Source organism: Micropterus salmoides, unplaced genomic scaffold (assembly GCF_014851395.1).
Source record: "Micropterus salmoides isolate LMB-PRFRI ecotype aquatic unplaced genomic scaffold, ASM1485139v1 Ms_hic_scaffold_7, whole genome shotgun sequence".
NCBI lineage: Eukaryota > Metazoa > Chordata > Actinopteri > Centrarchiformes > Centrarchidae > Micropterus > Micropterus salmoides.
The window spans coordinates 35,306,518-35,321,523 of NW_024044459.1; the positions used below are offsets into that span (position 1 = coordinate 35,306,518).

Genomic DNA, 15,006 nt, shown 5'->3' on the forward strand with positions numbered 1-15,006 from the left:
TACATGTAGAGTGTTACGAACTTTCAGTGGAAATTCATGGGGAGGAGGAGGTTAGTGACAATAAAATCATTCCAGGTTGAAGGAAAAACAAGGAGACCGATTTATCAGTAGTTGGCGTTTTATTTACAATTAGGAAACCAAGGTACTCTAAAACAAGGTATAACAAAAAACAACTTCCCAAAACAAAGAGGAAGCGCCCAGTTTAGGTAACAAATGCCACACCAGCAAACTGAAAAGGTAGCTCACCGGAAAACAAAAACCACAAAGGGGGAAACTAAAACAATATTTACCACCCTCCCTCCACAGAGAGAGTAAACCCCAGCATGAGGTTCAGACTTGATACACGCTACACTGCTGCTAAGGGACTCCTTAAATGCCACTGCAGTGTCACCCAGCTCTCCAAGCCGTCCGTCTATCCATGCCTGCTCTCCACACTCTCCACTTCAGTCTGCCTGCTTGCTGCCCCTTATACCAGCTCCTGTGCTCCCGCTGATTGCAAACTGGGGACAGAAATGCTCTGTACTTGTATAGCGCCTTTCTAGTCTTTTCGACCACTCAGAGCGCTTTTACACTACATCTGCATTCAACATTCAAACACATTCATACACTGGTGGAACAGCCACCAGGGGCAATTCGGGGTTCAGTATCTTGCCCAAGGATACTTCGACATTCAGCCTGGAGGAGCCGGGGATTGAACCGACGTTCAGATTAACCTCCTGAGCCACAGCCGCCCCGACAGGGGTGCACACTAGCCGCCTGGCTGCAACATGCAGAGTGGGAGGAAGGGTAGGACCTGCAGAGGACAGCCAAGCAGTACACCTGGGCAGACACACACACACGGCCCAAGGGCCGTAACATAGAGGAGGTGACTGATGGTTTACCACTTTGGAACCGGTATCCGTAGCCACTCTTTGTGATGATCTGGCTAAGGGGGTTCAGGCTTATGCAGAACAGCAGTGAGGATAATGCATCACCGCCTTGGTATATGCCGCACTTGATAGTGACTTTTGCAATTGGCTTTAAGTTGGCTTCCAGACTTGTCTTTGTCTTGCCACTTTGATGTTGCACAGGTTGGATCGACTGGGGAAGTAGTGACACCCTTGACCATCACAACCTTTTTATCCGCTGATAAAAGGAGGAGATTTCCTCGGCAGGATAATGTCATGTTTCGTGTGGTTCCCTAGGGGCACAGCTACATAGGGAGTTCTCTCATTCTGAATTTCCAGCAACCCATCACCTATGTCTAGCTGCTGCAGCTGCACACAACTTTCCTCTTGTTCAAATAACACTAGGGGATCAGATGAGTCAAGTTGAGGTGGCATTCTACACTTCACCCAAGTTACACTACCTGCAGGGATTACTTTATCTTTATGTCCTATTCCCAAGCACCCCTGTGATGCAACAGTGTTTTTGGTCTGTACATAGTGTAATGGTATGTGCTGTGTCATCAGGGATGGCCATGGCTCCAACCAGCAGCTGGGTCAAGGTAGGGATTAGTCTCTCTGGTTTTCCCTGCATCACCACCTCCACTGGATTAAAACCTGTTAATGGCATTTCCAGGGGAAAAGGACTCACAAGGAAAGGTACATTGACTGATAAGTTGGGGTCTTCGTTTCCTGGCAAGTTTACAGTAATGATGACCCACCCCTCAAAGGGAATCAGCTCATTCACAGCATACACCTCCAGTTGGTTTTAACCCTCTATGAGCTCTATGAGCTCAGAAAGTGGCCGAATGTCAAGATCTGGTAGGTACTTGTCTTTCCAGGACATGTCCAATATGCTGACTTGGGCTCTGGTGTGTACAAGAGTATTAACTGCAAGACTATTAAGAATGCACTTAGTTAAAACCTTTCGGCCAATTAGCTTGCCGATTTGTCCATTACCGGAAGGTGGAGGGTCATGTGAGAGTACAACAGGGGTTTTCTTGCGATGTTGACATTAGCCGTTTCAGCGGTTGTGTTTTGCTCATTATGTCCACCAGAAGACCGACTGTCTTTAAAGGCGGCTTCTGTATCTGCGAGATGGGACTTTCGAGGGGCTCTGGTTACTGTTTGTCCCCCTGCAGCAACCCAGTTCACGTTTCCCTGGCGCTTAGGGTATTTTAGACAGCCTACAGCCCTGTGGCCCTCCTCACCGCAAGTGAAACAGTGTTTACAATCCTGCAAGTCTTTTTCCACACACTTTGTGCATCCATAGTGTCTCTCTTTCCTGGCTGTTTGGTGTTTGGCAGGAGAACGGTTAAACAAGTAGTCCCTGCACAGTCTCTGCAAGTGAGTCTACTAGCTTGGTTAGAGCATCAATTTTCTCACTGAGCTGCTGCACAGTGTGTGTTTTGGTTTTCTGCTTGACAATCTCTTTCTTTGTAGTTGGCTGCTTCACACTTTCTTGAGCTATGTGTGGAGCCTAACCTCCGCTGTCGCTCACTCTCATTGCTTGTTATTTTCATGACCTGTTTAGGATCGTCTCATCTGCAACTGTGTGGTCTGAAAGTAAGGGTTTCAGCTCCCTGCGAATGTCGTTGTGTTTGTGTCCTATTCCTTGATAAACTGTGTGCAGGAAGACACCCTGGACTGTTTCTGGGATATATTTCATTCTAGCTTTGGACTGCTTTGATGAGAACAGGATTCTTTGCTTCAGCCCAACAACACGATAAAGGAATGGTTGAGGAGTCTCGTGTTCATTTTGTTTTGCGCACATTAACTCTTGGAATAGTTCTGTACTATTTCTCTTTCCTAAGTGCAACTGCAGAAATCCCTTGAGCTCAGCTACAGTCATCTTCCTTATTGACCAGCATATCCTTCAAATCTCCTGGTTTTACCATCCTTAGCACACCCCTTACTATCTCAGAGTCAGTGAAGTTGTCTTTGACTCCCTCTTCGATCTGCCTACACACACTGTTGTAACTTATGTCAGATAAGTGGTCCCCAATTTGGCCTCCTTGGACTTTACTTGGGTGTTGGATGTAGGAGAGATCTCTGAGGGACACTGCCCATTCTGGTGTATGGTGGGGGTGGTGATGGCTCTTGAATGATGGCCTTTGGTGCGAGAGACCCAGGTTCACTTCCCCACTGTAACCAATCATCTACCAACGTGTCCCTGAGCGAGACACTTAACCCCTAGTTGCTCCAGAGGCGTGTGACCTCTGATATGTATGGCAATTGTAAGTCATTTTGGATAAAAGTTTCAGCTAAATGAATAAATGTAAATGGTGTGTGGCTTCTTCTGGCTGTGTGCTATGGTGGGGTAAGATACTGTTCAGTGGAAGAGGCTGTGTAAATGCGGGTTGTGCAACTACAATTTGTGTTGTAACCTGTGGTGCAGGCAGGTTCGCGAATTGGAGGAGCTTTTTACTCCTCATAGTCTTTTTACTCCTAATAGTCTAAAAGCATTTACTGAACATTAGCTTTGCTAAAAGTATTAGCACTGGCTGTGTTACTGGCTAGCTGGGTGTTGGCTAGAGCAGTAGTGACTACACCCACTGCATCAGTGGATGGTGCATTAGCTGCGACTGTATGGGCTACTTCAACAAGTGGAGAGGTTACATGTATTTTCATTGGCTCTGCATTTACACTTGACTCAACAGATAGCATAACCTCACCACGTGGCTGTACCATCTCATCAACAACATCTTTCAGGGCCAGCAATTCACCCCTATCCATGTCCTCCGAGTCTAAAAGGTCCTTACTGTGCATGAAGGTGTGGATGTATTCAAAGCAAACCTCTGCGTCTCCACTCAAAAGCTCTGACGGGTCTTTGCCTGGGACTGAGCCAACATTTTCAGCAACCTGGAAAAGTTCATTAGGCGACAGGGAAAGCAGGCTCTTCCTGATGGCCCACACCAGGCTCTTCCTCTCTCTGTCGGTCATGGTGAGGTCTTCTCCAGTCCTTTAACACGTCACTCAGCTCCAGTCTCAGCTATACTTCTGCTCTCAATGGTTCACAGCTCTCTTGAATCACCGCCACTGCTCACTTCCAGCTACAGGCACCAGACATTGCACCACCAGCTCAGGTTCCCAGGATCAGCTCCTCACCAGCCTGAAGAGCCGATCCCGGACGAGCCCCCAAGAACAGATTATGATTTTGTGTAGATAACAGGAAAATTATGAGACAATCAAGAGGTAGTGCATTTCTCTTCCTCGCTTCTGTCATACTTTAATACACATGTATATTTTAACTACATTCTTCACATCACATTTCTCCTTTTCTCCAATTTCAAGGTCACATCATGACAAACCAATATAACAAAATTCCAGTTTCTGTTAGAATGGTACTATTCCCCACATTCCACACTTCACTAGTCTTCATTTAGAAATAAAATAAAATACATTGTTCTCCAAATGTCTTTGGTCTGCTGCTCACAGCTATTATAACTGAATTAGCAGTTGCATAAAGGCTTCCAGCTACCCTGGCTGATAGGAATAATACATGAAAAACACAATGGCCTAAACCCACAGGTAAACGACATGAGTAGCAAGAGTTAGCATTTTACTATTAGATTTAAAGAAACAGTAAATATGCATTATAAACACCAAACATCTCAGAACACATTCTGCACAAAACTTCTTTTTGCAAGAGCCTAATCAACTGAATACAATAACACTCGAGAAAATCAAGTTCAATATACACGTTATACACAAGGTGAGCCAAGCTAGCTTAACATGCCAAGTAGCGTTAGCATTCCCGAAAACGTTATATTTACGACACTTAAAAACAACAAAGTAGAGGCTCCGAGAAACAGAGCACAATAAGGCAATTAAATATACATTAACCTTAAATATTTTTAACCCCCATGGATTTCTCTAACACTTGCTAACCTGTAGATAACTGGAAAATTATGAGACAGGCAACAGGTATCCTTGGGGTTTAGTGGAGCCTCGGTCAGCTTCTCTTTCTCACTTCTGTCGTACTGAAGACGAGCCACACCAAGCTGTCTCACTAGGGAGGTGAGGCCCTGCATCAAATTAACTAAATTAAGCTCTGCTACAACAATAAACGCATAGTAATTACAGACTTTTCAAAATAAAATCACATAATTTGACCATACATTCCTGTGTGTCACATCTTCCACAGCCCACAGAGTTCTTGATGAAAGCTATTAGTGTCCTGTTGAGCTTGTACATTTCCAAGCATTCCAGTATCCATGTATGTGGCATTGAGTCATAGGCTTTCTTGTAGTCAATCTTGTAGCCTGGTCTTGCAGTCTGGAGTGACTGCTCTATCCCTTCTGGGCCCTGTCCATGTACTGAGCCATGTGCCTACTCATCTTAGCTGCTATGATGCCTGACAGGAGCTTCCATGTTGTGCAGAGGCAGGTTATTGGCCGGTAGTTGGATGGGATTGTTCCCTTCTGGGGGTCCTTCATGATCAGGACTGTCCGTCCTTGGGTTAACCATTCTGGGTGGGTCCCATCCATCAGCAGTTGGTTCATTTGTGCTGCCAGGCGTTCATGGAGTGCAGTTAGTTTCTTCAGCCAGTAGGTGTGGATCATGTCAGGGCCTGCTGCTGTCCAGAAAGGTGCAAGTAAAGGGCTACCTAAGAAACATATATATGTATTGTGCAGGAGATGACACAGATGCAGTACGTGGGAGACGATGCCCAGAGCAAGAGAGGCATCCTGACCCTGAAGTACCCCATCGAGCATGGCATTGTCACCAACTGGGATGACATGGAGAAGGTGAAGATACTTACTTATACCTGAGTTTTAACACCTGGAGTTGAAACATCCAGTTCAACCAGAAAACAGCCTGAGAGCTGTGACTTCGATCTGTTTAAGTTTAGTAACAAATGATGATATATATATATATATATATATATATATATATATGTATTTAACGGAAATACTCAAGTCAAAGTACCTCAAAATTGTACTCATAATGTCCTTTAACCACCAAAAACGTCAAAATATTAAAAGCTGGAAAAAGCTTGACACCAACCACTTTTGTCCTGCATGTATTTTTATTTGCTTTAGCTTTATAGTTACTATGATTAGTCATTGAACTAACAGCTGTTCTGTACTGCAGATATGGCATCACACCTACAAAGAGCTCTGTGTTGCTCCTGAGGACTTTCCAGTCCTGCTGACCGACGCTCCACTAAACCCCAAGGATAACACGGAGAAGATGACACAGGTGTGTGTTTGTAACAACTTCTCAAAATCTATGGGTTTATTTTTGCCATTATCTCTCTTTGATCTGAAGAAAGAAAATCAAGGCACCAATGCATACTGCCCACGTGCAGCTTTAACTCCTTAAATTCTCTAGACTGAGACATTAATAGCTAATAACATTTTTTTCTAAATATATTCTTACTTGTAGGTCAGAATTCTAACTTGTAATACAGTTCCTGTATAAAAAGGGGGAGAAAAACAAGCTACAGGGTTTTTGTTGGGTCTTCAGATGTCATACCTTCCACAGTCATGTTTTACTGACAGGAACCAGGAAAACAGATCATATTTCTCCTGTTTTAGCTTCTCTGCATGGGCTTCCTATAAAATCCAAAGGAGAATTTAAAATCCTTCTTCTCACCTACAAAGCTCTTAATGGTCAGGTACCATCTGGCTTAAAGAGCTCACAGTTCCTTACTACCCCACCAGAGCACTGCGCTCCCAGAATGCAGGGTTACTTGTGGTTCCTAGTTTCCAAAAGTAGAAGGTGAGCCAGAGCATTCAGCTATCAAGCTCCTTTTCTTAATGCATCTAACTTACCTCCTTCCCTTTCTTGTTATCTTGTGTGTTATTGTTACCTTCTCCTTTTTCCTCCGATTGCCTTCTGCAGGTATTTCTGGAGTTGTGGAGTCTGGTTCCTGCTTGACACCCTTTGCTAACAACTGTTATTACTAATCCTACTTACTTATTATTATTATTATTATTATTGGGAATTGTTGGGTCTCTGTAAATAATTTTACAAAGAGTACGTTCTAGTCTTGCTCTATAAAAAAAAGCACTTGCAAAGCAATTGGTGTGAATTGGAGCTATATAAATAATTGAACTGGGTTGAATCTTCCTCTTTGGTCCAGACTATGTTCGAGAAATTCAAGTGTCCTGCCATGTATGTGGCCTCCCAGGCAGTCCTGTCACTGTACTACTCTGGTAGAACCACAGGTGAGAAGTCAAATACAACCATAAACATCTCTCTGAGCTGTAATGTCTTAAAATAATTGCATTTGTTACAAATTGGCTCCTTGCTTAAAAATGACATATATTTCCTAAACGGCTGTGTTTCCTTATTGCAGCATCTAGAGGCCATTAGAGGAACTGCAGCTTAGCAAATTTCAGTGACGGCCTTGATGTTGAACCATGATCAGAATAACTACAGAAAGTGTTTTTTCCTTTTTTTCATTGTGAGCTTTTTGTCTTGCAGGTATTGTGATAGGATCTGGTGACGGTGTCAGCTACACTGTGCCCATCTACGAGGGTTATGCTCTGCGTCACAACAGTCTCCGTCTGGACCTGGCTGGCAGAGATCTGGCTGACTGTCTTATAAAAAGTCTCACAGAGAGAGGCTACAGCTTCACCACCACTGGTATGATTTTGACCTAAAACAAATAGCATAGGCACGATTTATAATCTGGAGCTTCTAATTCCTTTTAAAACAAGTGTAACTTTGTGAGAGATAAACTCCTGAATGGCTGCAGGCTTTTCCACTTTCTGAATATTTAACTTTAGTGTCCTTTAACTTTCTAATTTCAGCTGAGCGTGAGATTGTGCGTGACATTAAGGAGAAGCTCTGCTACGTGGCTCTGGACTTCGAGAAGGAGATGCAGAAGCCATCTTCCACCCTGGAGAAGACTTATGTGCTTCCTGATGGACAGGTCATCACCATCGCCAACGAGAGGTTCAGCTGCCCCGAGACTCTCTTCCAATCTTCATTAGTCGGTGGGTAACAAGGCCAGTAATGCAGGCCGTATCACTAAAGCAAATTATTTAAACAGACACTGGCAAGTGCTTTTAATAGATCTTCTGTTCAGTAACTGTTGGCCATTAGACAGTTAGCATAAATATATTTGATGCTTCAGAGCCGTTTGTGGTCTTGTGTGCTAGAAAATTAAAATCACAGTTAACTTGAACACTAAATTACAGGGTTCCTACACAGTAGGAAAAGTATGGAATTTGATATCAGTCATGTCCAGGTCTGGATAAATGTGTGGAAAAAGAAAAATAGAATATAGAAACATATCTGTGTTTACAGAATGTTACCCCCACTTTGTTTTCAAATATATTAAAATTTAGAATTTAAAAAATAAAATAACTACAAATAACTAAATCTTAACATTTATGAGTTATGCAGCAATGTTTTTATCAGAAAAATAAACAGACACATCTGTTCTGCGTAAGTAAGTTCAATATAGCTGCCTGGGTGTTCGGTGTGCTTTGTCTTGTTTTGTTTTTGTGTGTTAATTCAGTTTTCGGCTATGATTCCCGGAGCTCTTTTACCAGAGAAGAGCTCATGAACATCAGGGGAACAACTCCAGCAGATTTATTTCCCACTTTTCTCGCATCATCAGTGGAATTATTGGATATTTTGGTGAAGGGCTCTCTCGCTGTTGTCCGATCGATGAAGCACCGCAGGAGAGGGAAAAGAGCCGGGTAGCTCATGCGTTTTCGCCGGCGGGGACTCCGCACATCGCTAGCGGAAATATTTTTCTCCAACGTGCGCTCACTGTGCAACAAAATGGACGACCTTCAGCTACTGGTGGGGAAAAACGTCATCTTCTGTTCTGTGCTTCACGGAGACGTGGCTGTGTGAACTGATACCGGACTCCGTGCTGCAGCAGGCTGGCTTCCAACTCTACAGAGCAGACCGGGACGCAGAGCTCTCCAGCAAAACAAAAGGGGGAGGTGTCTGTTTTTATATTATATATATGTACCGACGTGACGGTTTATAAAGTGTCCAACCAGAGAGGGGAACGCTTTGGGTCACTGCTACACCACAGTTAGCAGTGCCTATCACACCGTCACACGCGCCCCACTGGGACACTCTGATCACGTGGTGGTCCATCTGATTCCTGCATACAAGCAGAAATTAAAGCTCTTTAAAGGTCTTGTTTGCTTTTTTCTGGGTGTCCTCTCTCTCTTTGTCTCTCTCGCTCTACCTCCAGGTGCCGTGACACTATTCTCGCAACTGCAGCTTATTATCGCTAATTAGCTAAAGGTATATAAGGAGCCCTTGAGGTTGGAGAAGGTGGAGTGCGTCGTTTGTGCTGTGATCTGCAGAAGGAAGATCGTGTTGCCTTCTGAACCGTATTGTGTGAAGCAGTGTCGGGGAACCGGACAGTGAGGTGTGGTGGAAGCAAGGACCAGCTGCTGTGTCTGTGCCCGTGGGTGTCCGCCTCCGGCTTCAAGAACCAGGTCATACGGTCAAGACCCGGGTCCCTCACTGACCCCCCCTCCCCTTTTAAAATTATACAACTCTCTGCACATGTAAATATCATTGCATTTCATATCACGCACAAACCTGGCACACTGCACATATCTGTTGTTAATTGTTTAATCTTTGTTGTTGTATATTTTTATATTGTCAATTTTTATTTATGTACAAAATACTCTCTTCCATTGCAACACGTCTTTCCTCTGCAAATACTTGTATTGTTTTTCTCTATTCTCATTATTCTTCTATATTTTGCATTTGTTTATACCATATTTATATATTTATACATTTATTTATGCCAACTGGATGTTTGTCTATGTGTAGCACCTCATCACCAAAGCAAATTACTTGTATGTGTAAAAACACTACTTGGCAATAAAGCTCTTTCTGATTCTGAAACCACAACTTGAGCATTGGCAACGTTCACCATCGGTTCCATGGACACTGTAAATAAACAAGACTGCACAGAGGAGCTCAAATTTATTCTATATATTAAGGTAAAATAGTAGAGTACAGGTAGCACCAGTTAGTTTGCTTCCTCTATGGGCGGAGATGTTTGAAAGTGGAATGTCTTTCAACCTTCTGCATAGGACTGAGGAATGATCCCGCAGTGGTTTAGTGTTAATTCATTTGAATGAGCTGCAATAAGTCGTTAGAATTTTCTGCAGCATTCACTGTCAGAATGTAAAATACCTGTTAACAGTTGTATTTTAAATCCATTTCTTTACTAAATAAACATCTAGCTATTTGTTCTTAGATGTCAAACAATGTCTAAAAAATCTTCAGAGAAGTAGGAAATTGAAGTTAAAAAAACACCACTGAAATTAACTCTTGTTCCATCCGCAATTTTCAGGAATGGATGGAATGACTGGCATCCACGAGATGACCCACAACAGCCTCATGGAGTGCGTAGAGGACATCCATAAGGACCTGTACGCCAACACTGTGCTGTCCGGTGGCACCACATTCTGCCCTGGCTTCGCTGACCGCATGCAGAAGGAGATCACTGCTCTGGCCCCACTCAACATGGAAACCAGGGTACAGCTTTTTTAATTGCAGATCAGTGAAGTACTAACTGAATCAGACACTAATGAGCTAGTTTAACTTAAATGTCCTTCTATATGGATTTTTTTTATGACTAAAAGCGTGTCGGTTTCCTGATATAAAATCTAAATCATAATAACCCTGTCTAATATTATTGAATGGAATCTCCATTAGGGCTGCAGCTAAATATTATTTTAGTAACTGAGTATTGTACAGATTATTTTATCGATTCCTTGAGTAATCGGATAAGACTACGTTTGCTTGGTACCCCCCAGTGCCCCCCCCCCATTACGGTGGTGATTGAGGGGGTCTGACACCCCTAATTAAGGCTTGGACCCCCCCAAAAGAGGCAAAAACAACAGTCTTTCTTACCTGTAATTGTAAATATTGCAATATATTTCTCTTATTTATGCCTTACAGTCTAGAATCTTGAAATAAGATTTCAGACATCCCTAAAATGGACCATACCATTTCCTAACCTTTACATTAGCAGCTGCTCTTGTCCAGTCCACCATAAGCTGGTGGAGACACTGTAAGGGCGTACTCACACTAGGGCCGGTTGCTGTGTATTATGCCTGAGCACGATTGTCCTCCTTTCCTTCTCCCCCGCTGGCCTGTGCTCACATTGCGCCTAAATATCCGTGCCGGAGCACGTTTAGTATCAGTGCTGACCGCCTCTACCGTTCCTTTTAACTTTCCAGGTGATTTCTTTATTGTGTTGATGTGTGAATGTTTTCTTTAACGGTTTACTTTCATGATTAGAAAGGCTGCTGTCTGTCATTTAAACATTTCCATGGGCGCAGTAATGTCACAGCAAATATTGTGGGACATTTATGCTGCAAAACTAAAAACTGTAGTTATAAACTTGACGGGACAGACAGAGGAAACTCTGCAGAGGAAACAGAATTCTACTTTTAGGTTCCAAAACAATAAGCTCACTAAGTGAGCTCAGGATTGATCAGGAGGACAACTTTACTCCAAACAGCTTTACTCCAAACAGTTTCTCTGTATACCCTGGACTGTGTGTGAGACCTTTTGGATGTGGAGAAGATCATTTAACATTAAGTTATTCTGCTGTGCCTCATGCGTATATGCGTACAGCGTCTCTCTTAATGTGGAGATGGCTCTGCCCAGCAAATTGTTTCTCCCAATTTACTCTTTCTATTATTCCTTTTATTATTATACATACATTCATAATTACCGAGGTCCGGACCTTGGTGACCTCTTACGACCACTTTTTTGTTGAAGGAAAGTGCGTGCCCACACACAGTCTGTCATGCGCGCATTTCTACTGTACAGCACCTTTAAGCCGCTTGCTCCTTACCATAGCTTCCGGGTCATGAAAAAAACCCAATGCAAAATTGAGGAATAAGATTTATACACACGTATTTTAATTTCCAATTTCCATCTATAAACACATCAAAGAAAATTGGATAAGGGGATTGTTTTTTGTTTTCCATTTTTTATTTTATTTTATTTATTTTTAAACCTGTCCTGCCCAGCAGCCTGGTATAGAGTATGATGACCTGGATACCATATTGTGCCAGACAGATTTTACTTTAACAAGAGAGTATTAAAATACTCCTTTGTCTGTTTTATTATTTATTTAATTATGTATTGATTTGTCACCGGGCCGGACAGGGGGGCAGACACGGGGATGGGGGGGCACAAACAGACAGCACAGAGAAAGGACAACACCTGCAAGAGAAGGGGGATGGAAGGTGGGGACAACAGGGAAAAGCTGTGGGAAACACCAATTGCAGAAAGCAACGAAACCTGCAATAGAACAGAGAGGGGGGCTTGGGGAGGAGAAAAACAACAACAAACAAACAAACAAAAACAAAAACAAACAATAAAAATAATAATAATAGTAAAAGACACAGCCGAACAGCAGCAATAAACAGCTGACATAGTAACACAACTTAGGTGGAAAATGAAAACAAGAAGCAGTCACACACACTAAATAAGCAACAGCACAGCCACAAGAGCTGGAATAATAATTAAATTAAATAAGTAACTGAAAGAAAAGCATCAGGAATAGTTCTACCAGGGACAACCTAAATTTGTTTGTGTCTGTGTGCGTCTGTGTGTGTCTGTGTGGGTGTGGGTGAATGTGTCTGTATGTGTGTGTGTGTACATGTGTGTGTGCATAAGCCTGTTAAAGAATGTAGTTGTTAGTGAGAGTAGGATGCCACGACTGTGCCACACCTACCCCAGCAACAGGCAGGCAAGAACCCCAGTAGCCAATAGGGGTGGGAGAAAGAAAAAGAATAAATCAAATCAAAAAAAAAAACAAAGACTCCCAGATGCACCGCAATGCAAACGCAGAAGATCCCGACCCAAATGCCAGTTGACAACGTAATGCAGACGGAACGCAAAAGAGGAAGAGCAGCGCCCGGACCGACCGCGGCGCGGACACAACATAGACCAGTGCTCCCCCCCTACCCAGCACCCCACCGCCGCGCAGCGAACAACCAAAATGCCCAAATGCCACGCAATCATCAACACCAATGCACAAGTGACGAGCCCAACGCGCACACTTCGCGAGCACGGCGACACCCAATGCCCAGCAGCCCCCCGCGAATCCCACGTGCGAGGTCGGGCAAACAAGAGAGCGCAAACGGAACAACACGACAGCGAAAGCCAGTGGAGAGAAACACCAGCAGCAAGTCCCAGCCCGGCAGCAAACGCGCCGCACAGGTCACCGTGCACCCGCCAATAAAAGTCCGCCGTCCCCCCAACCGCCGGAAAAAACTAAGGCCGCCGGCGCCAGCCGACATCCCCCATGCCCAGCACGCCCCCCGGCCGCCGTGCAACACCAGCCAAACCAGCAACGAGGCAAAATCAACTAGCTCAGCTGCATGCCACCACCAACCCACCCGTCAAGGGCCGAGAACTCCAGGCACAAACCCAGAACAAACCGGAGCACAGCCCTGCCCCGCACCCACACTGCACATCCTGAAAATAACTATATACCCTCAGTATCCAGAGGTGTCCAACAACTGGCCGACAGAGAAATGGGGAAGCACGGATCCGAGGCCAACGAAGCAAAACAGGGAAGCAAAGGCCACAAGCCCGAGTCCCCAGAACCCTAGGTCAAGGGCGGGCCCCCACGCCAGGGAGATACATTTCCACATCAATAGAGTTTATTATTTCATTTTAAGTCTTCTGTGAGTCTTTTTACAACTAGCAGTTATATATTTTCACTCTGGAATTTAGAAGTTTTACCTGCCTAGATAAATGTTAAATGTAGGTTCCATGAGGGGGTGTAGGGGTGGAGAAGGTCCAGTAGTTACTGGGGGGCAGTGGCATGGAGAGATTTATAGGTGAGGAGGAGGATTTAGTGCGTTGTGTGACAGTAATAACTATCCGTGCTGCTGTATATTTATATAGATTAAACAAATCATCAATGCAAAGAATTTGCTTTTTAGTTTTCAAATTAATTGATTTTCTCGATGAATCGTTTCAGCCCTAATCTCCATAAAATTGTCCAAACTATCCAACTACAGAAACAGTAATTTAGGGCTTTTGTTGTTCATATTGATCATCACCTCTTTCTGTCTCACCTGTTTTCTTTCCTCACCTCCAGATCATCGCTCCCCCTGAGAGGAAGTACTCCGTCTGGATCGGCGGCTCCATCCTGGCCTCCCTCTCCACTTTCCAGCAGATGTGGATCAGCAAGCAGGAGTACGATGAGTCCGGCCCCTCCATCGTCCACCGCCAGTGTCTTTAGAAAGCCCCATGTCGTTGTCGTCCTCCTCCTCTGCCCCAGTGGGGACGTTAATATACTTTTCAACAGTTTCAACAACCTAGAAACGTGTCTAGTTTATCAGACATGAGATGCCACATACAAGATGAATCACAGTACAGCTCTGCATGAATTTCGCTCAGCAGTTTTAACAATCTTCTTTTATTTAAAAATCTCAATGCAATAAATTCCAGGTCAATATTCAGAACAGAAAATGTTTATTTCTTACCAGCATGACGGTATGATCTGCATGAAAGCAAATAATTGTGGCCTTCATAGGAGTTTCCACATCTACACTTTCATTTTGACCTAAACACTAAAGTCTCTTCAGTCTTCTGGCTGCTAGTTTATTTGTAAAATAAAATGATGTGCTCATTAGGGATGTCCGGACAGATACTACAATATCAATATTTTTGAAACCAACGTTTCCTGCTCTAGGACTAATTCTCACTTAAAAGGATCAAATTTAAACTGAGTCATTTGGAGTGAGTGTGTGTTTTATCAGAAGTATCTTACTATCAACAGGATGGTCTAATTATTGAATCTATGATTGTATACTGACTCTGGCTGACTGTAAAAGCAGTCAAGTCTGGCTGTATTTTAGCTGTGAAGGTAATAATGTTGCTCTGTGTGATGTGTGTGTAAAGACAGTGAAACACTTTGGCAATACTGTGAACTTCGCTAAACATCTGAGATTAAGTCAAAATAATATGATGTTATAAAGCGGCAGTTCTGAGCAGGATATTTTTATTATATTTAAAGAATGTGACAGGAGTTTGATGCCTTGTCATTATTGCTATTATTTGGAATTGGTAAGCCTACAGCCGACTCTTTATTTTCCACATAAAT

At 43.5% G+C, this 15,006-nt stretch overlaps 1 protein-coding gene across 2 annotated transcripts in view; it reads left to right on the top strand.

Moving 5' to 3' along the window:
• The window catches only part of LOC119891582 (actin-3-like), a 45,448-nt gene extending 30,818 nt beyond the window's left edge, over positions 1–14,630 (top strand). The window contains exons 1-7 of one of the 2 annotated variants that reach the window (XM_038703349.1): positions 5,651–5,674; positions 6,021–6,128; positions 7,015–7,099; positions 7,359–7,520; positions 7,688–7,873; positions 10,219–10,403; positions 13,999–14,630. In XM_038703349.1, the coding sequence (XP_038559277.1) occupies positions 5,666–5,674; positions 6,021–6,128; positions 7,015–7,099; positions 7,359–7,520; positions 7,688–7,873; positions 10,219–10,403; positions 13,999–14,142 (879 nt within the window). In that variant the 5' untranslated portion in view covers positions 5,651–5,665 and the 3' untranslated portion in view covers positions 14,143–14,630. Of the gene's footprint in view, positions 1–5,650; positions 5,675–6,020; positions 6,129–7,014; positions 7,100–7,358; positions 7,521–7,687; positions 7,874–10,218; positions 10,404–13,998 lie in introns of those variants that run through there. The other variant, XM_038703348.1, reaches the window with a different exon arrangement.
• Positions 14,631–15,006: the final 376 nt, after the last annotated feature.